This window comes from Stegodyphus dumicola, chromosome 6, assembly GCF_044657685.1.
Source record: "Stegodyphus dumicola isolate Sdum_Otavi_A_Nest chromosome 6, ASM4465768v1".
NCBI lineage: Eukaryota > Metazoa > Arthropoda > Arachnida > Araneae > Eresidae > Stegodyphus > Stegodyphus dumicola.
Window position 1 is genome coordinate 82,164,093 of NC_140773.1, and position 25,993 is coordinate 82,190,085.

The following is a 25,993-nucleotide window of genomic DNA, read 5'->3' on the forward strand; positions in this document are numbered from 1 at the left end:
CAAGTAGTTATGCTAGCCCGGTTGTGTTATGTAAGAAAAAAAATGACTATCCGGTAACACATCCGAAAAGGTGGCGTTTTTCAATTGACTATCGTAAATTAAACTCCATGACTAAATATCCGGTATATCCGTTATCTATTATTGAAGAAATTTTAAGAAACATAACTTTTACAAAATATATGACTACGTTAGACTTAACGACTGGTTATTTTCAAATAGGGATTAAACCGGAAGATGTGCCTAAGACTGCTTTTATAACCAAGTCTGGCACTTACGCACTCTTGCGTATGCCGTTTGGCCTTTCAGGGGCACCGGCAACATTTCAGCGATGTATGGACATGGTGCTAAGGCCTGTTCTAGGAAAGACCACATTTATCTATTTAGACGATATCATTATTACTAGTGATAATCTGGACCAACATGTACAGGATTTAAGACAGGTGTTTTCATTATTAAATGAGGCCTGTCTAAAAGTTAATGTCGAAAAGTGCAAATTTGCAGCCCCTGAATTAAAATATTTAGGTTACAAAATATCTCAGAAAGGAATCGAGACGGACGAATCAAAAATAATCGCTGTGCAAAAGTATCCGCCGCCAAATACTTCGAAGAAGCTCTCTTCTTTTCTAGGACTTTGTTCATATTATAGGTCCTTTATAAAAGATTTTGCAGCTATTGCTGAACCATTGTTAAAATTAAAAAGGAAAAAGGCAAGATTCTCGTGGACAGCCGAAGCCAATAGTGCTTTCGAAAAATTAAAGCAAGCATTAACGCAAGCCCCTGTTTTGAAATTTCCTGAAAACGATGAGAATTTAGAAATTTCAGCGGATGCTTGGGATTATGCGGTAGGAGCGGTACTTTCGCAAAATCAGCAGCCCGTGGCATTTTTTAGTAGAACTTTAAATCAAACACAAAGAAATTATTCCGCGACTGAGAGAGAGGCACTTGCAGTTCTGTTAGCAGTGCAAAAGTTCCGAGTCTATTTTGGAAGGGCGCCAATAACAGTGTATTCTGATCATGCGGCGGTAACTAGATTGTACTCAGGGAAAAACGTATCCCCAAGGTTAATAAGATGGGCACTCAAGTTACAAGATTATAATCTGGTAATCAAGCACACTCCCGGAAAGGAAAATATCGTAGCAGATGCCCTATCCAGAATCAAAATAGATGAAGAAGGTAATACTGTAAAGGTGGCAATGCTCACAGCATGTACGATACATTCCCGAGAAACTGTAATAACCGAACTGGGTTAGGATCCTGAATTTAAAAATATTTATGATTATTTAAAGGATCCTGAAAATTTTAGCCACCAAGATATTGTAGCGATAAGAAATAGGGCGGCCCAATACGAACTAATAGATGGTCTATTATTTTATACAAAAACTACGAATTTCAACAACGAATTTCGACCTGTTATCCCAGCTAGTCTTAGATTAAATATCCTACAGGAGTTAAACGACTCCCCTTTAGCTTCTCATGCTGGTATTCGAAAAACTATCCAACGCGTACGCGAAGCAGTTTATTTTCCTGAGCTGCAAAAGTTAACAAGGGCGTATGTCCAGTCCTGCCCAACATGTCAAGCAGTTAACTATATTAATTTCCTCCCGGAAGGGGTTCTAAATAGCATTAAATCCGAATTTCCAAATGAAATAATTGGCATCGATTTATTGGGGCCTTTCCCAAAAAGTCAGTTAAATAAATGTCGGTATCTCCTTGTTATGGTTGATCATTTTAGAAAGTGGACCGAAATTGTTCCCTTAAAACGAGCCTCCGCGAAATTAGTTACTGATTCTATTTTAAATAAATATATTTTAAAATACGGGTCGCCCCTAAAAGTTATATCGGATAATGGTCCTCAATTTGTAAGTAATATATTTGAAGACGTGCCAAAAACTGGGCATACGTCATTTAAAAATGGTCCCGTATCGGCCGCAAACAAATATAGCGGAACGGGTAAATAGAAATATAGTGAAAATTATCCGTAGTTATGTTAAAAATTTTCATAAAAGCTGGGATAACTATGTCAATGAATTAGCTTTCGCCCTTAGGACCGCAAAACATGATACGACGCGCAAAACTCCTGCTGAGTTATTTTTAGGCAGAAAGATTATAACGCCGTTAGATAAATTATTTTATGTTCAACAAAGAGCCCCAGAATTTATAATGGGCGATATAGAAAAATTAATTAAAGAAGCAAAAATGAACACTGAAGTAGCACAAAGAAAACAGAAGCTCTATTACGATATGAAACGACGGGGAGTGACTTATAAATTAGGGTATGAGGTGTTAAAAATTAAGCACTTTCTTCAGCAACAGAAGATAAAACTGCCAAATTTTATCCACGATTTGAAGGACCATATGTCATAGAAAAAGTAACTCAGGCTGTAGTGGTGTGGTGTTAAAAGCCAGGAATGGTAAAACCTGCACCGCAAACGTTGGCCAGATAAAACCATTTTATAATCGTAATAAAATGCCAATATTTCAAGATCTTTTGCAGGATCCGGCACGGCAGGCACAAGCTCCAGAGGTGGAACAACGACAATCACAAGGGCAAGCCATTAGTAGACAGGAGCAATTGAAAAGAAAGTTCCTCCTTTGGAAAACTGAAGGTAACAAGACAAAGAAGCCGTTCCACCGACCAGAAAAGAGAGGGCACGACCACCCCCAGAATGAAGAAGGGAAAAGTACGACTAATGCAAAGAGAGCCAGGAGAAATGACAGCAACTATAACACGGCTTCAAAACGGAAGATTTACCCATGGGATAGGAGTCTACGCAGCAAATGTCGACGAATTGATGAAGGAAGACCAGCTGCAGATGCAAAGAAGCAAGAAAAATTTGAACTGCCAGCAACGAGATCCAGGCAAGAACGAGAGAGAGTTGTCCCGGTTCCTCCAAGACCAGCTGCTATCAAACGGCCGAGGCCACAGGCAGATGCTAAAAAGAAGGTCTTCAAGGGTGACCGAACTGGAAGAAGAAGAAAGCTCATGGAGGAAGGAACCGAAGGGCGAACCCACACAAGACGGAAGATCAACCAGACTGTAGTCTTCGCTACTTTCCAGGACTGGGCAGAAAAAAGGATGTCTGAATATCACAAAGATAAGTAAAACTTTATATTACTTTGAAACCTTAAGTTAATTTTTCATTCTTACTGGAAGTGGCAGAATTCAAGAAGTTTTACCTCATGTAAGGCCTACCTTTATCGCCAAAAAGGCGAGAAATGAGTTGTTACCTATTTTGGTATTATGTTTTTCAATTACTCGCGAGTAAAACTAAAATTAATGTATAATAGGAATGTGTAAATACTTGAATATTGTAAAAGCATTGATAATCTTTGAGAAAGGTACCTTAAGAAAATTGTAAAAATTATTGTATAAAATTTTATTTAAAAGATTCTGGCAAGAAAGAAGTTTTAGTGTGAAAGACTTTTGAAATGTAGTATTTCAATGTAGAAGAATTGGCACTTGCTTGGAAAAGAATAGAAGTTAACAATGTACTACTAATGTATGTTTTAAAATGCGTAAAATTAACGGCATGTTAATATGTTCTTATATACAATGTGAACTGTTATCTTAAAAGTTAAGAAATACTGTGACATGTTAAAAGTGAAAATATTAGAGTAATGCAAAAAATTTTAACTTATTGGTGTGACTGCAAAAAGAGCAAATTATTATAAATATGTGTTAAAGGTTGAATGAATGTAGTTAGGCTCTCTGACGCTACACTTCAGAGTTAGCCACTTTTCAGAATAGTACCTCAGGGTTTAGAGATGAATATAAGGTGTTTTCTGAGGTCTTGTTATGTTGAATTTTAACACGTTAGTGTTTTGATTGAGGGCGGTAGTGTTGAACACTTGTACATAGACACGCTCGTGTTTGGTGTTTTCCTTTACAACACATGTCAGAGAGCACGGGGAGATAATTAAATAACGTCATGAATGAAATAAGAATGTTAAAAGAGAAATATAAATATTCATGTTACTTGCCATTTGATTGTGTAACATTTCATTAAACTATTTTTCCTTCCAGATCTCTGGAAGGAACCAGATTTCAACTAAGAAACTCCTGTTTATAGATGCAGTACAGATGAAAAATCTTGTCCATGGAGTTGATAATGTAAAAACGACTTTTTTTAATTTCTAGTTTCTAGTGAGAAATGTTTGTAAAAGATTGGCCTCGCGTTAGATTCTAGAGCTAAAAGTTTTCAACAAGGTCGTTTTAGACCTCAGTTTTAAACTAATTAACTCTGGCGGGAAGTATGTAAGGATCCTAAGTTTTACTAACTTTTATTTTATTTTAAATCTTTACTGTCACTTCTTATTTTCTACTTCCGGCCAGAATTAAAAGCTTTAACTTATTTATGCAAATTTGTCTTGCTAACGCCAAGCACTTAAGTTGTGGCTTTTTGACAAGCAAGAGAGAGCAAGGAGTTATTAGAAGCAGGCCGCTTGCCACAGCAGTTTTACTCGGTTGCTGGTTGACTTCAAGGCAGAGGGTTAGTCCTCTTGATAAATTCAAACGTATCGTAGTTTTAGCAGCTCTCTGTACTACATACGGATTTTTTGTTAAATAACGGCCAATCGTAAAGTAGGCACTTGTATATTAATCCAAAGTTAGTTTAGTTAGAGTTTTAGTTAATATTTTTATATTCTTACGTTCAGACCACAAGTGGTTGGTCTCTGTATTCCGAAGTCCTGAAATCTCTGTAAAGATAGAAAAATAAAGGGTTTCGTATACCCTTCCTGTGTGTATTGTCTACTTCACAATTTATTGAACATAGCTTGAGTAAGCTCCCTGTTCCGAGTCAGGATAGTTCATGTTTCCAAAGCAAGTAAAGAGGAATACAAGTCCTGATAAGTTGTGTGTTCAATCTAAACTAAAAATCAGTCATGTGATTTTAAAACTTCTAGCAATGGCTAAACTTATTCAACTGAGTCTCTTAATGAGCTCTACAACTAATAATGTTTAGAAATTTAGAAGTCTAGGTAAAAATTAATTGATAATATTTATATTTCATTTTCTCTTTCTTATACGATAACTTTTTTTAAACCCATGACTATACATATTCATGAAATAAGTGAACATTTGGGCTTAAAGTACAATAAAAATTTCGCTTAACTGAAACCTGACTGAGTCAAAATGCTGCTGTAAGGTAGCACTGATTAAGAAAACCAATTATTTCCATTCTGTTTTAAACAACGTTTCATCTGTTTCTTCAGAAGTGAATTTTCATTCTGTAATGAGAAGAACTAGTCTGTGCAAAGATTCTGAACTGTAAAATAAATCATCTTAAGGACATGAAGGACATCATAGACATCGATCGATATCTGTTTTCATTGATGGATTATAACAAAACTACAAAATGGTATATCAAGATTTACTTATATATGTTAAAGTTGTCAGTTATTATAGTAATTATGTATATTAAAATTATAAGGATGGTGACACAATTTCTTAAAATTCAGGCATCTGGCAGAAGCTATGTCAGTGGTATATATATAAAGCAATTTACCTACAATATTTTATTCTCAAGCCCTTTCTGCAATCTTTAGCAAAATATTATTCATATAAATACTTCCTAAATGATATATTACACATCACGATCTTGTACCAAATGAAAATGTTCAAAATCAGCAACTTTTTATTTATAGCATATTACTGATTTATCAGATTTATTACTGATTTATCAGATTTCAAAATTTGAGTATCAAATTCCTTCAACAATGAAAATTATTGATTCAACGCTAAAAGCACACATTAACTCGCAGATGAAACACTAAAAACAATAGATGAAGTTATCTCATGTTAGACATGCATTTAAAGTAGATATGTCTTCTCAAAATTATATCTAATTTTACTAGATGAACTGATCATTAAAACAGATTTCTGAAGAAATTCTAGCTCTAATTCCATCTGAAATACCCTACTTGTTTGAAATTTCATTTTCGACAACATTTCGTATTAAATGTAAGTTAAGGAAGAGTCTTTAACGAAGAATGTAGTGTGTATGTGCTTCCTTTAGTTACCTTACAGGATTTAGATCAAGCATTTGGACATTAGTTAGGGTAAAAAAAAAATAATGCGAAAATGTTTACTTTATATGAATTATAAAAGTTACAATAGATTGTTTTTTAAATGCATTAGCATATCTCTCAAGTTAAATACACTTAACTAATTTTTAGCTGGCTAAGATTACTGGTCTTACGATACTTTTATTTTTTTCTTGAAATTTTGAATTCCAATTAAAGAATTCTAAAACAACTGATTTTTCGTTTCCTGAAATCCACTCATTAAGATTGGGAGAACTTAAATTTTGAGTAAAAGAGATCCGATTTGACCACATCTACATCCCAATCAAAAAATCTTGAATATTTATTTCTTCTGGAATTTCAGTCTAGAGATAAATTCCTATGTCTCTTTTTGTACAGGTTGTACCGAGTCTCCGGCGATAATCTCAGAGCAGGCAGACGGTATGAGGGATAGTTGAGCAGACTTCTGACTCTGGCTCTTGTTGCATTGATAGACAACATAGCTTTCCTTGTGTAATAGTCCTTGTGGTACAAAGGGGTGATGGTCCGTGAATACCAAGGGTATAAGTCTTCTGGGTACATCTAGACAAGAATTCCATAGCTTAAACACGTTTAATTTGAACAGAAACAAAATGTATATAAGTATTGCATACAATTAGGAAATATATTTTCAGTTTAATCACTATTAATAGTTTTAAATTCCAACTAATGGATAAATCTGAAACTTGATGTGTATATGAGTTTGCTAATTTTATTTATAATGTGCTTAATGTACTTTTAGTAGAGTTAGATGTAGTTCTATTACAATGTTAATTGATTACTTAGTAAATTACAGTAATTGCAAGTATAAATAATTCAATTACAATGTAAATAATTACAGTTTAATTGCAATTAAAACATTGTAAATGAAATTGTTACACTTATAATTACCATGTAATTGCGATTTAGTTGCAATTACAATATAATTTAAGTTTAAATATGTGTTACAATATAATTTGAATCATAAATCATTAATTACATTGTAATTGCGTCATATAAATACGTTTAAATTTAAATTACAATTAATTCACCTATAACGTAGTGGCATTATAAGACATAAAATTACATACTAATTGTTATCGCAATGAATCCATTTGCAATACAGTTATAATTGCAATTAATTTAGTTAGAATATAATTGTAATTGCACGATTTATAATTACGCTTGTACTACAACTACAATACAATTATAACAACAGTTATAATTATATTGTATGTAGATTACTAGAATTAAAATGTAATTACATTTAAATTTAAGCAATGCAATTTTGAATTAAATTAATAGTGCTTTATTACATCTTGAGGATTGGGAATCATTTTTACTTATGATATAAATTATTGTTTTCAATAAAACAAATTTTGTAAACTAAATTATGATTCGGAAATTGACAGATGAGATGAAAAGCAGTAATCTAAAAACAGCCTCCAACAAGTGTTGCTGTCCGTGAAATATAAGAACTGCCACGCGATCTCTCGCTCACAGAAGTTTCTCAGAATGTTGTCATTTTGGCAAAGCATTTCATCTTTATTTTTTATTTTTATTTTTTTTTTTTATTTAAGGTACCTGTTGTTGACTGAACGAAGTTGGGAATTCATTGTAGTTGCTTTATAGTTTAAACCGCAGTTAATGCAGGGATAATTGCAATTTTAATATAATGGCATTTAGAGTTACAGTAGATACCAAATTCTGGCGAACAATTTGAGTGTTTAAGTATCTTTGTGGTTCTCCTTACATGTTTCAGAAATACAAACCAATTTCCCATAGAAAGTCGCCCACAAAGACCTCTCTCCTCTCATACTCTTTACCTTAGTTAATACTCTTTACCTCATACTCTTTTCTTTAGTTAAATAAGCAATCAATTCATAATTTTGCTTAACAATATTTACTGAGGAATACTAAGGAAAAAAAAAAAAAAAAGGCGCAGTTCTATATTCCCCGTTCTGCAGAGCTGATTGACGAAATTCAAATAGAGTTTTACATGTCTCGAAAGCGCGACCTAGGATATATACTAGATTTATATATAGCATTATTCTAACATAGGTACTTTGACACAAAATCGAACTTTTCTGACATGACATGCCAACGTTTTTTTCCATTCTACAACTCAAATGATGCCTAAATATTAAAATTTGGTGCGAAATTTACGGAGAAATTCAAGCATTTACCTTGGCGCACTTTTTTTAGTCTGCGCCAAGAATAATTTACTTGGAGAACTTCTTAATTTATAGCAACCTAATTTTCCTTTCCTTTTTACTTCCTTGTACGAAGTAGAAATGAAGTATTGTAATCGCGAAAAGTTTCAGGCAGCATATTTCAACGAAAATATCCATTTTGACCGCTTTCGAATATAATTTAACGATATTTTTGCGTGATATCTGTACGTAAGGACAGAATAAAAGACTCTTTTCATTGAAAAAATCATAAAAATGCTTTAAAATGAATTCTGAAGAGAAATTTTCGTGGCGTCTGTACGAACGTATGTACGTATATACGTACGTACGTATCTCGCATAACTTAAAAACGAGTAGCCTCAGAACGTTGAAATTTTGTATATAGGACTACTATAACATGTACACCTCGTATTTTGGTTGCAATCGGCCGCACTAAACGTATATAATTATATTTATATATATATCCACTCTGTTACCCGGCTCGGTGATCTCAGTTTTATTACTCTTATATGTTTGTAAATTGTACATTTTTTGCTTTAACAATGATTGAATTGTGTTGTTCTTATCTTCCGGTTAAGTTTTTATGCCTTTAGTAAATCTGTATGCAATATTTTTAGAATTATCAACAATTTTAAAGTTGTTTAAGTGCCGCTAAGCCTAATAATTTTTTTGATGGCGGCCATTGCTTGTTTACATTTGAAACAGCAGAGTAGTGGATTTGTTGCCAATCTAGAGAAACGTAGCTTTGCAACAACAAAAATAACGCCTTCGTTTATTATTGCGAATTAAATCGTGCTTAATCCTTTCTGGAATTTTTTCGAGGAAATAAGTGTTTAAGATTTACTTTAATTTTTAATAAAGATATTTTGAGTTTTTATGTATTTTTGCCTTGTCGCGAAGTGAGAACTGAATTGATTGAATGAGAAATACTCAATCGTCTGTGAAAAACTGTTCTTTTTTGTTTTGTTTGCTTAATTTCTTTTATACATCGGTCTAGCTTTATTATAGTATTTGAATAGGAGATGTGGCAACGATTAGATGATTCTTTAAATGATATCAATTTTGTGCATTCTGAGTTATAATATGAACGAAATATAATACCGTTAAGTGGACCTAGCGCCTGAGTGTCGCTATGGTAAACAAATCGAGTGAATTTTAAAGAATGCATTTATTCTATTGTGGTTTATGCGCTGTCGGCGAAGTAGATTTAATTCAATCCAAAAAGTTTAAACGATATGCAACAAAAAAGGCGTATAATTTAATATTCCGTACAAGGAAGTCATATGGTGTATACATCAGATTTTTTGATTTGCAGACGAGCGAGGAAAAAAGTCATCCTTCATACTTTTCAAATAATTTTAACAAAGTGCGTAAGCCACATTTAACGTTATTATAGCTCAAAAAAAAAAGATGCCAAATTTCAAATCGCACCAATATGTAATTTCATGTATATCTTAGAAAAATTTCAATAAAAAAACTCTAATTTTTTGCAGGTTTGCCTAGAAATATATCTGCTTTAAGAGGCTATTAAAAATTTTAAACGTCATAATACAAAAATATTTTCGAAAAATTTATGAAAAATATTTAATAATACAAATTTTTAAAATAACTTATAAAATATGTGTTAATTATGTTTGGATTAAGCCTAAATTTTCGAATTATAGAGGAAGGAATCAAGTAAGGCTAAGGAAAAAAGAGATATTAATAAATATATATCAAATTCAATTAACATTGAGGAGCTAAAATTTTGAGAACTAATTTTTTTTAAAACTACCTGTTCGAATTTTACAAAACTTGGCAGTTTCGCATACTTTCAGTAGTAGAATCGAAATATGGAAAAAAATTGGGTTGCCATTTGAGAAAAAGTCCGATTTTGTGTCAGAATACTTATGTTAGAAGAATGCTATGCATAAATCTAATGCATATCCTAAGTAGCGCTTTCGAGACATGAAAAACGCAAGTTCAATTTCGTCCAATCGGACCAGTAGAACGGGAGCTATCGAACTGTCCTTTCTTTTTTTTCAGCAGTGTATAAGGAAGTAAAAAAGAAAGTAAAGTAAGCAATTAAACACTATTCAAATATGTGAAATTTTTATTGCCACTTCATTATTAATATTAGAAAAATTATATTGTTTGTCAATATCTTTTTTGATATTATTTAATATAAAAAGTGTATTTAATAGTTTGATATATATTGTTGAATAAAGGTAGTTTTTGATTAGCTTTAAGTTATTAAAAGAAAATTCTGCATTTATAATAGCGACTAGCAAAAATTTAGGATTATTAAAAACATTGCTATATTATTAAAAGAACTTCGTGGCTTTAATTATTTAATACACATATACAAATTAGTAATTTATTTCTACTATTATTAATTACCTTTGCTTACAATGTGTATTATATTATAACTGAGGAATTATCTGAGAGAAAGTAATGTTTCTGCATGGAGGTAGGAAGTAAGATGGAGTGGCCCTAAACAGGTTTCTCCCGTACCCTGCTCTGAAGCACTGGCGATCCCTACGTGGTGACCAAAACATTGGGTCATGTACCATTAAGTTCAATGGGCTTTGACGCGATCGGATGTAAATATTTTGTATGTATATATTTTCTTTTTCTACAATACTTCCTAACTATATGAAAACAACATATTTTTAAACAACATTTCATTCTGAACGGAATTAAATGGTATACTTTTCACAGAACAGTTTTCTCAGAATCGTTTAATTTGAATGAAATATTTTCACAAGTTTTCGTTAATTACATTAGAAAAGAAATTTAAGGTAATCCGATTTTATTTGGTTAAGGTGTGATGTTGTGTGGCCCCAACTTGTCCGCAACAGTAGTAGTGACTGCTATGAACTGTAAATTATACAAACTCGTAAGAAGGGTTTAAATCCCTTTTTATTTCCCTTTAGAAATCACAGTTGCATTCACTTGACGCTCACAAACTACGCCGACCCGGCGGTTAAACAAAATAGAAAAGTACAACTAAAAATAAATGACAGGATGAATAACTAACGAAGTCACTATCTACGAGGCTCTATAATCGTAACTAACCTAACCGCGTTCTAAGATATAGCTGAGATTCAGCAAACTTACTGATTAAGAAGTTGAAAGATTCAACGAACTGCCGAAATAGGCACACAGGCCGAAACGCGCGGTTCTTAAATTTTCTACCTAGCAACCTTCACGCTCGCGATTCAAGAAGCACATTTACAATCTCGTTTCTCTTCTATTTAAACTCATCTTACTTCTGCTAAAATTTGAATACTCTGCGCGTTCTACTAAAATTTACATACTCTGGCATAGTCAATTCTAGGGGAAAGTAAAGGCTTGACAGGAAAGATAGCTTAAAATAAATGTTAGTTAAAATAAATATAAACCCTACATTTGCCGCTTCCAGAATTTGGTAAACTTGGAAACAAGTCCTAGAAACGACCTGTTGAAAAAGTTTCCATATTCTGATCTAAAACTCAAGAGCTCCGTTTACATAAAACAAACTGTTTCCTCAAAAATTACAATCATTTCTGGAGATGAATAAATTACCATATCTTCTTACAGGATCCTTTCTGGTGTTCAGCAGTCAATCTTTTCTCTTCCTTCTAGCATCTGGAAGGAATAAGTATCAGTATATTCGAAATACATTATGATTTACACTTTCTTAACACTGGATACATTTTCGTTTTCGATCCTTTTCTTTTCCTTATTTAACTGTTTAATTCACAATCATTCAAATATTCAAACATGAATTTAACTTTACCGTGGTTCTCCACCATGTGTGGTGTCAAACGGGAATCTTCGTGTTTTTGTATTACAATACTTCCCCTAACCACAATAATTTGTTAGAATTCCAACAACCAAATCTGACACACCTTAATCCGATATACTGAAACTCGATGAGCTATGTTTAATATTCTTAAAATTCAAGTGTAGGTGGAGAACCCTACAAAATACATTCATTCTAAATTCCCCCTCATGCATCTTTAGACATGCAGACTTTCGCTCTAAAGCATGATTTTATCTACTGTTTAATACTTAGATTTGAATTCGTTTCTTTTGAGCATTTACTTTTAGCATCTAAAATTTTATGCTTCTAGACTAAATTCTACTTTTACATAACTTTCAAGTATTTACCTATATTTACAAAATTCTAATACATATGATTTTTACAATTTACCATAATCATAAAATAATTATAAAATGAATAAGATAAAAATAAAATTTTACTTCACGCTTTCTTCGCCAAGCTGGAGGCACTGAAACTAAATTTTTCATTAATACAAGAATACGAAGTTATTTTACTTTCGGCCAAATTTTGGGTTTAACATAACAGAATTAGTCTTTCGACCATCAGGAACTGCTTGCTCTTAGATTTTACACTTAAAGAAAATAATACTTTTGCCTTAGCTAAATAAAATAAAACAAAACTAAGTCTCAACCGAGACAAATTGACTTCCGTCAAAACATAGAACTTCGTATTTACGCATAACATTTCAGAACAAAAGAAAAATTTATAGATTTTAACTTACCTTTGAGTTTTCGATGCTTGGAACTCCGGCATACTCTTCTGGCAAAATTGATCCCAAGTTATAGAATTCATAGAAGTCAATCTCCGCTTTTGGGTTTTTCGAGTTTCCTCCATGGTGACTTTTCTTTTTCGCCCTCTGAACGCCGGCCTCTTGGGGTGTTAGTCTTCGGGTTCCTGTCTTTTCCCTTTGGCCCCTGGACGGCTGGTCTTGGCGGCCTCCAGTCTGGATTCTTGCTTGATTTTCTTCTGTTGGTGCCAATCTTTTCGTTCCTCCTTCTGTCTTTTTTTTCTCGTGAACGGCGGCCTTGTTTGCTCCTGACTATCTGGCCCTGGAAGTGGTTTCCTCGACGCAAAATTTTTACTGTGGAAAGTTGTATCTGGTCTTTTCCTATTTACCAAAGATTCTTTACGCGGCGGCGTTGCTTTTCTGCACTTCTTGAATGCTGGAGTCTGACCATTTTCCTTCCTTCTTTTCGGGACCATAGAATGACTTGTAGAAGGCATATTCGCAAAGCCTACAGATCATTTCTTCTACAGTCTGCTCTCATTGGATGAAACATCTGCTTGTCGGTCATATTTGGAATGGCAAGTTATCGCTTTGTAGGCGTGGTAATTAACGCCAAACAAACTTTGTAGGCTTTCAGTACAGCGAGGAGAAACATCTTTTATTTTATTCCATAATTTTTTGTTTTATGAATGAAAGCTAAGGGGAATTTTGTGGAATATATTTTAAATAACCTACTGATCTTATTAACAGTTTATTTGTATTTGAATTTAAACTGTTAAAAATACGATAATTGTTTTGCAAGAAAATGTGTTTATAATTAATATTTACAATCAATCAATTGAATAAACATTTAAGGGCGTCGGATACCTATTCTTTTAGCCTAAATTATGAGTAAGTATAACTAAAATTATATTTTATTCCATAATGCGCTGTTTCTATTGAAATGCTTTTCGGGATCTTGGATCATAATCTTGCTACTGGTACCTACTACAAAGAGTACAAACCAGTAGATAAAAATAAGAAAAATTAGCATTAACAAAAAATAAAGGAAATGAAAGTGTTAAATTTTTAACACCACACCTGAAGGCAAAAAGACCAATAATGACAAAGGATAAAAACAAATCCGTCCATGGCAGAGTTCGTAAAAGTTCACGAGCGGGAATAGAACCGGCGATCTAGAAGTCCGACAAATTTTTTCATCCTCGTTACCGTTGAGCTGCGGTTTCGTCGTTAGCTTTCGCACACTTTTCGGTACACGAGGCTGATATACAAATAGTAATGGAGATGAAGCAAAAGTCGCCAAGTACAAGATTCTGTAACCCTGCGTTTCCTCTTTTAACCAATCGGAGCAAACAGTAGAAGAAACGGTCTGTAGGCTTTGTGAATATGCTTGTACACTGACTACCAATAAGTATTTGGACACCTATGCAAATGGCGATATCTGCGGTCCTAAGGTACGTCACAGATTCCGCCGGTATATATCGTGTAGGGAACAGCATCGGCTTTAGTCGCATGCAAGATGCCTCGCAGTTTGGAGCTCTCTGATTTCGAGAAAGGTATAATTATCGGGTATCACAAATATGGCCGATCCTTAAGGGACATATCTAGCGATCTGAAGTACCCAAAATCGACAGTGGCCTATGTGATTAAGAAGTGGAAGGTGAGCGGTGACTGTCAGAATGTGACCCGAGTCGGCAGACCAACGAAACTGGGAGACAGAGACCGACGAGTGCTGTCCAGAGAAATTCGGAAGAACCGCACCCAACCGATGGCCCTCATCCGCGACGAATTTCAACAGACATCCGGGAGTATTGCTTCAATGAATATCATCTATAAGGAAGCACATCTGCTTGGTTTTTATGGTCGTGCTGCTGCCCATAAGCCTTTGAAATGTACCTGTGTAAGAATGCATCTGCGACTGTTTTGGCTGACGCGCGTTTAAGTGGAACAATTTCTGTCCATTTTGAAAAATGATCTACAATTACTAAAAGAAAACGATTTTTATTTAACTCACTCTGGGGGAAAGGACCAAGAAGATCTATGCCTAAAATTTCATTCGGAAATGTAGCGCAAATGCTATTTAAGTAGCCGGCCGGGCTGTATTTAATATCATTTATTAAATGACATTGATTGCACGGTCCTAAGGTACGTCACATACGCAGTTAATATTTTGTATAATTGCGGGAAATATACCGCCTCGCGTACCCTTTTTAAAGTCTTTCTGACCCCTAAATGACCCGCTGTTTTCGCGTCGTGTAATTCCTTCAAAATGCTTAATCGAAGCGAGGCTGGGATGACTGGTTTGTACTCGAGATTTTCGTTTGTTGTTTTCGTATAAAATAATAAATTATCTATTATTTCATAGTTTTCTGCTCTATTTCTTATTGAATCGATATATGTGTGTTCAAAGCTTTCGGGGTCTTTCAAACACGCATAGATACTTCCAAATTCAGGATCAGCTTTCAATTCAACAATAATTGTTTCTCTAGAATCTAAAATTTTTGAAGTCAACACAGCGCATTTGAGTTCATTGCCTTCATCGTCCAGTTTTATTCGAGATAGTGCGTCAGCAACATTGTTTCCTTACCCGGTTTATATTTAATTATTAGATCATATTCTTGAAGTTTTAAAGCCCATCTTATTAACCCGGGCGTTAGAGTTTTCCCCGAGTAAAGTCTACCAACAGCCGCATGATCCGAAAAGACTGTTACTGGCGCTTTGCCGAAATAAACTCGAAATTTGTGTACAGCCATTAATACGGCTAATGTTTGTCTCTTTGTAGCTGTATAATTCCTTTGCGTAGAGTTTAAAGTTTTACTAAAAAATGCCAAAGGATGCCCATTCTGCATGAGAACCGCACCTACGGCATAGTCCGACGCATCTTCTGCAATTTCCAGGTTTTCGTCCCCTTCCGGGAATTTCAAAACAGGGGCATTGACCAGTGCTTCTTTTAACCTTTCAAATGCTGTATTTGATTCTGCTGTCCACGTAAACTTACTTTTCTTCTCTTAATTGCTAACAACGGTTCAACAATGTTCGCGAAATCTTTTATGAACGACCGATAATAAGAACATAACCCCAGGAAAGAAGAAAATTTCTTGGCGGTGTTGGGAGGTGTGAAATTCTTGATGGCTTTTATTTTTTAATACTGAGTTTCTATACCCTTTTGCGAAATTTTATAACTCAGATATTTAAGTTCTTTAGTCGCGAACTTGCATTTTGATGCGTTAATTGTAAGACCGGCCTCTTTTAATAATTTAAAAACCTCTTCCAAATCTTTAATATGTTGTTCCAACGTACTACTCGTTATAATTATATCATCTAGATAGATTAAGGTCGATTTTCCCAGGACAGGCTTAAAACAATGTCCATAGCTCTCTGGAATGCTGATGGGGACCCACACAACCCAAAGGGCATGGGTAAAAATGCATAAGCGCCCGATTTTGTTATAAACGCGGTTTTATGTATGTCTTCGGGTTTCATAGCTATTTGATAGTAGCCAGACGTCCAACGTAGTCATGTATCTCGTAGACTTAATCTTTCTAATAATTTCCTCTATAACCGGTAAAGGGTAAACTGGGAACTTAGTAACACTATTAAGCTTTCTGTAATCGATCACAAACCTCCAAGCCCTTTTATCCGAAGGAGGAAAATCATTCTTTTTCCTACATAGTACGACTGGACTCGCGTACTCACTATTTATGGGCGTTATTATCTGGTTGTTCAGCATTTCCTGAATGTGTTCTTCGATAATTTGCTCTTTCTGTTTATCATACCGGTAGGGTTTAGTCCTACAGGGTTTATCGGCAGTTAAATGTATATCATGCGTTACAATTTGACAAATACCAGGCCGTTCTGAAAACAAGTTCGAAAAAGTACTCACCACTTGCTGGATGAATTGGCTTTCATGGTCATTCAAATGGCTAAGGTCCACCTGCGGTTGTTTCACTGGCTCCACCACCCTCCCATCCATTTCCAGCATGATCGAATTCTCCTGAAAATTCAATTTGGCCTTTGCGGCCTTTAAAACCTCCATGCCTAAGATGACTGGACTCTGCAAATTTTTTACCACAAAAATTAATACTTTGAGGCTTTCATCTTTTACCTGTATTTTTAATGATAATTTCCCGATACATTGACTGGTTTTTCCTTGCGCCGCTATATTTTCTGTGTTTTTATTTTTAAATAATCATAACCTATTAAAATTCTTCTTGAAAATTCTTCTTGAAAAATGAATCACTCATAAAATTACCTTCTGTCCCTTTATCAATGAGGGCATCTACTGGTACATCGCCAACCAAGACTTGTATAATCGGTAATTGTGAATTCTTTACCACGACCATATTTAGGTATCTTCTTGAGGGTTTTTCCGAAATTTCAGGGGTCTGGACCCTCGCTTTTACAGGCTCCTCTACTCGTTTAAAGCTTTCCTTTCAATTTCAGTTTCAATTTTTAATAATAAAATTTTTTTAAATAACTCATAAAACATGTGTGAATTATGTTTGGATTAAGCCTAAATTTTCGAATTATAGAGGAAGGAATCAAGTAAGGCTAAGGAAAAAAGAGATATTAATAAATATATATCAAATTCAATTAACATTGAGGAGCTAAAATTTTGAGAACTAATTTTTTTTAAAACTACCTGTTCGAATTTTTCAAAACTTGGCAGTTTCGCATACTTTCAGTAGTAGAATCGAAATATGGAAAAAAATTGGCTTGCCATTTGAGAAAAAGTCCGATTTTGTGTCAGAATACCTATCTTAGAAGAATGCTATGCATAAATCTAATGCATATCCTAAGTAGCGCTTTCGAGACATGAAAAACGCAAGTTCAATTTCGTCCAATCGGACCAGTAGAACGGGAGCTATCGAACTGTCCTTTCTTTTTTTTCAGCAGTGTATAAGGAAGTAAAAAAGAAAGTAAAGAAAGTAAAGTAAGCAATTAAACACTATTCAAATATGTGAAATTTTTATTGCCACTTCATTATTAATATTAGAAAAATTATATTGTTTGTCAATATCTTTTTTGATATTATTTAATATAAAAAGTGTATTTAATAGTTTGACATATATTGTTGAATAAAGGTAGTTTTTGATTAGCTTTAAGTTATTAAAAGAAAATTCTGCATTTATAATAGCGACTAGCAAAAATTTAGGATTATTAAAAACATTGCTATATTATTAAAAGAACTTCGTGGCTTTAATTATTTAATACACATATACAAATTAGTAATTTATTTCTACTATTATTAATTACCTTTGCTTACAATGTGTATTATATTATAACTGAGGAATTATCTGAGAGAAAGTAATGTTTCTGCATGGAGGTAGGAAGTAAGATGGAGTGGCCCTAAACAGGTTTCTCCCGTACCCTGCTCTGAAGCACTGGCGATCCCTACGTGGTGACCAAAACATTGGGTCATGTACCATTAAGTTCAATGGGCTTTGTCGCGATCGGATGTAAATATTTTGTAATTACGTCGTAAATATACATATAAATGTATATATTTTCTTTTTTTACAATACTTCAGAGTTCTAACTGTATGGAAACAACATATTTTAAACAACATTTCATTCTGAACGGAGTTAAATGCTATACTTTTCACAGAACAGTTTTCTCAGAATCGTTTAATATGAATGATATATTTTCACAAGTTTTCGTTAATTACATTAGAAAAGAAATTTAAGGTAATTCGATTTTATTCGGTTAAGGTGTGATGTTGTGTGGCCCCAACTTGTCCGCAACAGTAGTAGTGACTGCTATGAACTGTAAATTATACAAACTCGTAAGAAGGGTTTAAATCCCTTTTTATTTCCCTTTAGAAATCACAGTTGCGTTCACTTGACGCTCACAAACTACGCCGACCCGGCGGTTAAACAAAATAGAAAAGTAGAACTAAAAATAAATGACAGGATGAATAACTAACGAAGTCACTATCTACGAGGCTCTATAATCGTAACTAACCTAACCGCGTTCTAAGATATAGCTGAGATTCAGCAAACTTACTGATTAAGAAGTTGAAAGTTTCAACGAACTGCCGAAATAGGCACACAGGCCGAAACGCGCGGTTCTTAAATTTTCTACCTAGCAACCTTCACGCTCGCGATTTAAGAAGCACACTTACAATCTCGTTTCTCTTCTATTTAAACTCAACTTACTTCTACTAAAATTTACATACTCTGGCATTGTCAATTCTAGGGGAAAGTAAAGGTTTTTATTAGGGGAATTTGGAGGCCAGACATATACATTTGAAAATTTCAAAAAATCGTTAGTAAAGGCCTTCCCCATAGTGAAAGATCGAGCAAGGCTAGAAGCCGAACTATATAGTTTCTATCAACGGGATATAGAAGAGTTGACGGACTTTATTCTGCGAAAAATTAAGCTGACGGATATGCTGTATGGGGAGAAACCCGACGCGGAGATTATTGAAATAATCTTACCAAGATTGTTACCTGCTGTTCAAGACTACTTCGAAATTAGAAACCCAAGCACATTGCAGGAGCTCTTCGAATTGGCGGTGAAGTTTCAAAATCGCAGAATAGCGGAAAAAGCTAGAGGGGCATCGTACTCTCAAAGTACCCGAAGGCAATTTTCAAATGATCAAACCAGAAATGCAAACCGCTCTTATGGGGGAAAGAGCTATCAAGCTAACTCATCGAACCTCGAAGGTCAAGGCCCAAAAAAGAAATTCGTAAACAAACGTCCGCGTACCCAGAAGGCAGAAGTTGAAAGGAAAGCTTTAAACGAGTAGAGGGACCTGTAAAAGCGAGGGTCCAGACCCCGGAAGTTTTAAAAAAACCCTCAAAAAGACACTTAAATACGGTCATCGTAAAGAACTCACATCTACCAATTATACAAGTCCTGGTTGGCGATGTACCAGCAGAAGCCCTCATTGATACAGGAGCAGAAGGTAATTTTGTGAGTGAGACATTCTTCAAAAAGAATTTTTATAGGTTACGATTATTTAAAAACAAAAACACAGAAATTATAGCGGCGAGGGGAAAAACCTGTCACTGCACCGGGAAAGTATCATTAAACATACAGGTAAAAGAGGAAAGCCTCAAGGTATTAATTTTTGTGGTAAAACTTCTGCAAAATCCTCTTATTTTAGGTATGGAGTTTTTAAGGGCCGCGAGGGCCAAATTGAATTTTCAGGACAGTTTTTTGTTCTGGAAATGGACCAGAGGGTGGTGGAACCTGTGGAACAACCGCCAGTTGACCTTAGCCATTTGAATGACCATCAAAGTCAAGCCATCAAGCAAGTGGTGAGTAATTTTTCTAACTTGTTTTCAGAAAAGCCTGGTAGCTGTCAAATAGTTATGCATCAGATACAGTTAACTGCCGAAAAACCTTGTAGGACTAAACCGTATCGTTATGATAAACAAAAAGACCTAATCTTCGAAGAACATATTCAGGAAATGTTAAAGAACAAAATAATAACGCCCATAAATAGTGAGTACGCGAGTCCAGTCGTACTATGTAGGAAAAAGAACGAGTTTCCTCCTTCGGATAAAAGGGCTTGGAGGTTTGCTATCGATTACAGAAAACTGAATAGTATTACTAAATTCCCAGTTTACCCTTTGCCGGTTATAGAGGAAATTATTAGAAACATTAAATCTACTAGATACATGACTACTTTGGATTTAACGTCCGGCTACTATCAAATAGCTATGAAACCCGAAGACATACATAAAACCGCGTTTATAACAAAATCGGGCACTTATGCATTTTTACGCATGCCCTTTGGGTTGTGTGGGTCCCCATCAGCATTCCAGAGAGCTGTAGACATTGTTCTAAAGCTTGTCCTAGGAAAATCGACTTTAATCTATCTAGATGATATAATTATAACGAGTAGTACGTTGGAACAACACATTAAAGATCTAGAAGAAGTGTTTAAATTATTAAAAGAGGCCGGTCTTACAATTAACGCCTCAAAATGCAAGTTCGCAACTAAAAAACTTAAATATCTGGGTTATAAATTTTTGCAAAAGGGTATAGAAACTTAAGATTCAAAGATAAAAGCAATCAAGAATTTTCCACCGCCCAACACCGTTAAAAAAACTTTCTTCTTTCCTTGGGTTATGTTCTTATTATCGGTCATTCATAAAAGATTTCGCTAATATTGTTGAACCCCTGTTAGTAATTAAAAGAAAGAAAACTAAATTCACGTGGATAGCGGAAGCAAATACCGCATTTGAAATATTAAAAGAAGCGCTCATCAATGCCCCTGTTTTGAAATTCCTGGAGGGGGACGAAAACCTGGAAATTGCAGCAGATGCGTCGGACTATGCGGTGGGTGCGGTTCTTATGCAAAATAGCCATCCTCTGGCATTTTTTAGTAAAACGTTGAATCTCACACAAAGGAATTATACAGCTACAGAGAGAGAAACATTAGCCGTATTAATGGCCGTACACAAATTTCGAGTTTATTTCGGCAAAGCGCCAGTAACAGTCTTTTCGGATCATGCGGCTGTTGGTAGACTTTACTCGGGGAAAAACCTAACGCCCGGGTTAATAAGATGGACTTTAAAACTTCAAGAGTATGATCTAATAATTAAATATAAACCGGGTAAGGAAAACAATGTTACTGACGCACTTTCTCGTATAAAACTGGACGTTGAAGGTAAGGAACTTAAATGTGCTGAGTTGACTTCAAAAATTTTAGAGTCTAGAGATACAATTATCGCTGAACTGAAAGCTGATCGTGAATTTGGAAGTATCTATGCATATTTGAAAGACCCGAAAGCTTTGAGCACACAGATATCGATGCGATAAGAAATAGAGCAGAAAACTATGAAATAATAGATAATTTATTATTTTATACGAAAACAACAAACGAAAATCTCGAGTACAAACCAGTCATCCCAGCCTCGCTTCGAATAAGCATTTTGAAGGAATTACACGACGCGAAAACAGCGGGTCATTTAGGGGTCAGAAAGACTTTAAAAAGGGTACGCGAGGCGATATATTTCCCGCAATTATACAAAATATTAACTGCGTATGTCAGGTCGTGCAATCAATGTCATTTAATAAATGATATTAATTACAGCCCGGCCGGCTACTTAAATAGCATTTGCGCTACATTTCCGAATGAAATTTTAGGCATAGATCTTCTTGGTCCTTTCCCCCAGAGTGAGTTAAATAAAAATCGTTTTCTTTTAGTAATTGTAGCTCATTTTTCAAAATGGACAGAAATTGTTCCACTTAAACGCGCGTCAGCCAAAACAGTCGCAGATGCATTCTTACACAGATACATTTTAAAATACGGTGCACCGATAAAAGTCATTAGCGATAACGGTAAATAATTCATTAGTCAAATAGTAGAAAACATATGCACTGGACTTGGCATACGCCATATCAAAATGGTTCCGTATAGACCACAGGCAAACATAGCAGAAAGACTTAATAAAAACATCGTAAAAATAATTCGCAGTTACGTTAGCACACATCACAAGCGCTGGGATGGCTACATAAATGAGTTAGCTTATGCTTTAAGAACGGCAAATCACGATACTACGGGAAAAACTCCAGCAGAATTATTTTTAGGCTGAAAGTTAATTACGCCTTTAGATAAATTATTCTTTGTGCAACAAAGAGAGCAAGAGTTTAAACAGAAAGATGTGCAAAAACTTATTGATCAGGCGCTTAAAAGCTCGGATATGGCAAGAAATAAGCAAAAAGTATAGTACGATAGAAAACGCCGTGAAGCAGATTTTAAAGTTGGGGATAAAGTATTGAAGCGGAAATTTTCTTTATCATGTGCCCCAGACAATTTTACTGCAAAGTTAGCTCCAAAATTTGACGGCCCCTATGTAATTCAGGAAATCAAAGGAGTCGTATTGTACCTTAAGAACGAGAGAGGGGAAATCTGTAAAGCAAGTCCCGACCAGGTGAAAAAATACTATAATCAAAATGATTTTGAAATCCTTAAAAGTTTCTTGCAGGACTCAAGCGTAAAAGAAGTAGAAGGTTCCGAAATAACGTCACCCGTTCCACCACCCAAGAAGCAGAGAACTGAAGAGAGACCTAGCCCTTCTACAACCCAGGCGACGGTACCGAAAAGAAAAAACAAAAATTTTCAGACTCCAGCATTTAAGAAAAACAAGAATGCAAAGCCACCGCGTAAAGAAACCTTGGTAAAGAGGAAAACACCACGTACAACGTATCGCAGTAGAAATTATACGTCAAGGAGAACGCTCCCAGGGCCAGAGATACAGGTGCAAACAAGGCCGCCGTTCCGGAAACTAAAAAGACAGCAGGAGGAACGAAAAGACCAGCAACAACAGAAGAAATTCAAAAAGGACTCCAGACCGGAGGACGTCAAGACCAGCCGTCCAGGGGAGAAACGAAAAAGACAGCAACCCGACGATTACTACTCCAAGAGACCAGCATGCTGAGGACGCAAAAGAAAAACTAATGTGGACGACACTCGGAGGTCAGTAAGGAGAAGATTGACGTCCATGAAACCTATCACGGGGAAACAGTTCTTTTCTTCCGAAATGTTATGCGTAAGTACGAAGTTCTATGTTTTGACGAAAGTCAATATGTCTCGGTTGAGACTTACTTTTGTTTTACTTTATTTAGCTAAGGCAAAAGTATTATTTTCTTTAACTATAAAATTTAAGAACAAGCAGTTTCTGTTGGTCGAAAGACTAATTCTGTTATGTTAAAGCCAAAATTTGGCCGAAGATAAAAATAACTTCGTATTCTTGTATTAATAAAAACTTTAGTTTCAGTGCCGCCAGCTTGGCGAAGAATGAGTAAAGTAAAAATTTATTTTCTCTTATTCATTTTATGGTAAATTGTAAAAATCATATGTCCTAGAATTTTGTAAATATACGTAAATACTTGAACGTTATGTAAAAGTAGAATTTAGTCTAGAAGCATAAAATTTTAGATGCTAAAAGTAAATGCTCAAAAGCAATGAATTCAAAATTTAAGTATTAAACTGTAGATAAAATCATGCTTTAGAGGGAAAGCCTGCATGTCTAAAGATGAATGAGGGGGGAAGTTAGAATGAATGTGTTTTGTAGGGTTCTCCACCTACACTTGAATTTTAAGAATGTTAAAGTAGCTCATCGAGTTGTAGAATGTCGAGTAAGGTGTGTCTATTTGGTCGTTGAATTCTAACAAATCATGTTGGTTAGGGGAAGTGTTGTAATACTAAAACACAAATATTCCCGTTTGACACCACACATGGTGGAGAGCCAGGGTAAAGCTAAATTAATGTTTGAATACTTGAGTGAATGTGAAGTAAGCAGTAACTAAGGAACATAAATCGTTTAAAAACAAAAATGTATTCAGTGTCAAGAAAGTGTAAATTATAATGTATTAAGAAAGATACTGATACTTATTCCTTCCAGATGCTGGAAAGAAAAGAACAAGATTGATTGCTGAAGTCCAGGAAAAGTTGCTGTAAGAAGAGTGATTTAAATAAGTATTTACAGAAATTTAGTATACCTTTTGTTACATAAGATTTTTTTGTGTAAACAATGCTCTTAAAAGTTAGTTCAGAATTGTAGAAACTTTACAACAGGTCGTTTGTAGGACCTGCTTCAAAGTTTTCCAAATTCTGGCATCGGCAAATGTAGGGTTTATATTTATTTTAACTAACATTTATTTTAAGTTTAAACTATCTTTCCTGTCAAGCCTTACTTTTCCCTGGAACTGCCAATGCCAGAGTATGTAAATTTTTGTAGAACGCGCAAGGATTTAAATTATCAGCGGAAGTATTCTGAGTTAAATAGAAAGGAAACGAGTTCGAAATGTGCTGTTCTTACTTCACGAGCGCGGAGGTAGTTAGCCAGAAATTGAAAAACCACGCGTTTCGGCCTGTGTGCTTGCCTCGGACAATTGTTAATCGTTCAACGTGATATTCAAAGTTTGCTGAATTAGTCGGTATTGTAAAACGCGGTGAGGTTAGTTACGTTTAGAGAGCCTCGTAGTTAGAATCTTGTTATTATTTCTTTTCAGTTTCTTATTTTTATTTTACCGCCGGGTCGGCGTAGTCTGTGAGCGTCAAGAGCACGCATTTGTAATTTCTAAAGTTGAATAAAAAGGGACTTAAACCCTTCGCAGGACTCTGTCTAATTTCCAGTTTCAGTTGTCACCACTTGGTTGCGTGCAGGTTGGAGGCGCGCAACTGTACAAGTTCTTAACTTTCTCTGAACATTTCTAAAAGGGAATAAAATAAGTTTTTTTTTAAAGTATTATTTAAAACTTGTAATTGAGTTATTATAAAATGTAAAGGAAATAATTTTTTTAATTATACTTATCAGATTTTTTTACCATTAATTTCAACAATACATATTCCAAAACTCTTTATTACTTTCTTAAGTGCGAATCTCATAGCATTTGCTTTACAATACCTTTTAAATAATTGCTTTCCAGTACAAACAATTCTTGCTTAAATAGTTTTATAACGTATTTGTCAACAGGATTTCAATTTGTGTTTACAATTCATTATTAATATTTAGATAACATTTAATGATTATAAATGTTATCTAAATATATAAATATATTATATATTTAGATAACATTTATAATCATTATAAATTAGATGCATTTAATAATTATATTTCTTCACAGTAACTTTCACAGTTGTTTATAAATGAATAAATTCTTCATTTCAAATACATTTATAAATACTATAATGAATATTTATGTATTTTGTTAAAGGCAGATACATGCTTTTTGCAAGCACATGCATAAATACCCATACACATATTTCCTATTTTTAATTTCCGGCATGTGCAAATCTTTAATTTCTGTGCATTCACTATATTTTCCGAGGGAAGTAATTTACACTAATTTAGCATACACCCGAAAGTTTTACATCAAAAACATATATGAATATAATTTGAAAGACAGATTGCAGCATTTGATGGTAATTTTATTTTTAATTAACCCAAATAAGTAAAACGTGTAAGCCCAATGTCAGTATTTTTCAGTTATATAAAATTAAAACGATGAGTTTAAAATGAGCAGCGGTAAAGCCTCTCCTCTAAAAAATTTTAAAAGGTACATGTTACAATAATACATAGATGTGAAAAAAATATTTTATTTAAAACATTTTGTCGTTTGAAACATAAAATAAAAGTAGCGAATACTCTATCAATGGTATCGAAAGACGTATACAATTTTAAAGGTACCGTAATGTATTTTTCATTCTTTAAGCATAACATTTTTGTTAAAATCTATATTTTTGTAGTTCACAGCTTAGAA

The 25,993-nt window shown here is 34.4% G+C and overlaps 1 protein-coding gene across 1 annotated transcript in view; it reads right to left on the minus strand.

Annotated features, from left to right (window-relative positions):
* Window positions 1-6,339: 6,339 nt before the first annotated feature.
* LOC118187088 (axonemal dynein light intermediate polypeptide 1-like) overlaps window positions 6,340-25,993 on the minus strand; it is a 95,688-nt gene continuing 76,034 nt past the window's right edge. The window contains exon 6 of the mRNA XM_085817900.1: window positions 6,340-6,606. Coding sequence (XP_085674026.1) covers window positions 6,385-6,606 — 222 coding nt within the window. The 3' untranslated portion in view covers window positions 6,340-6,384. The remainder of the gene's footprint in view (window positions 6,607-25,993) is intronic.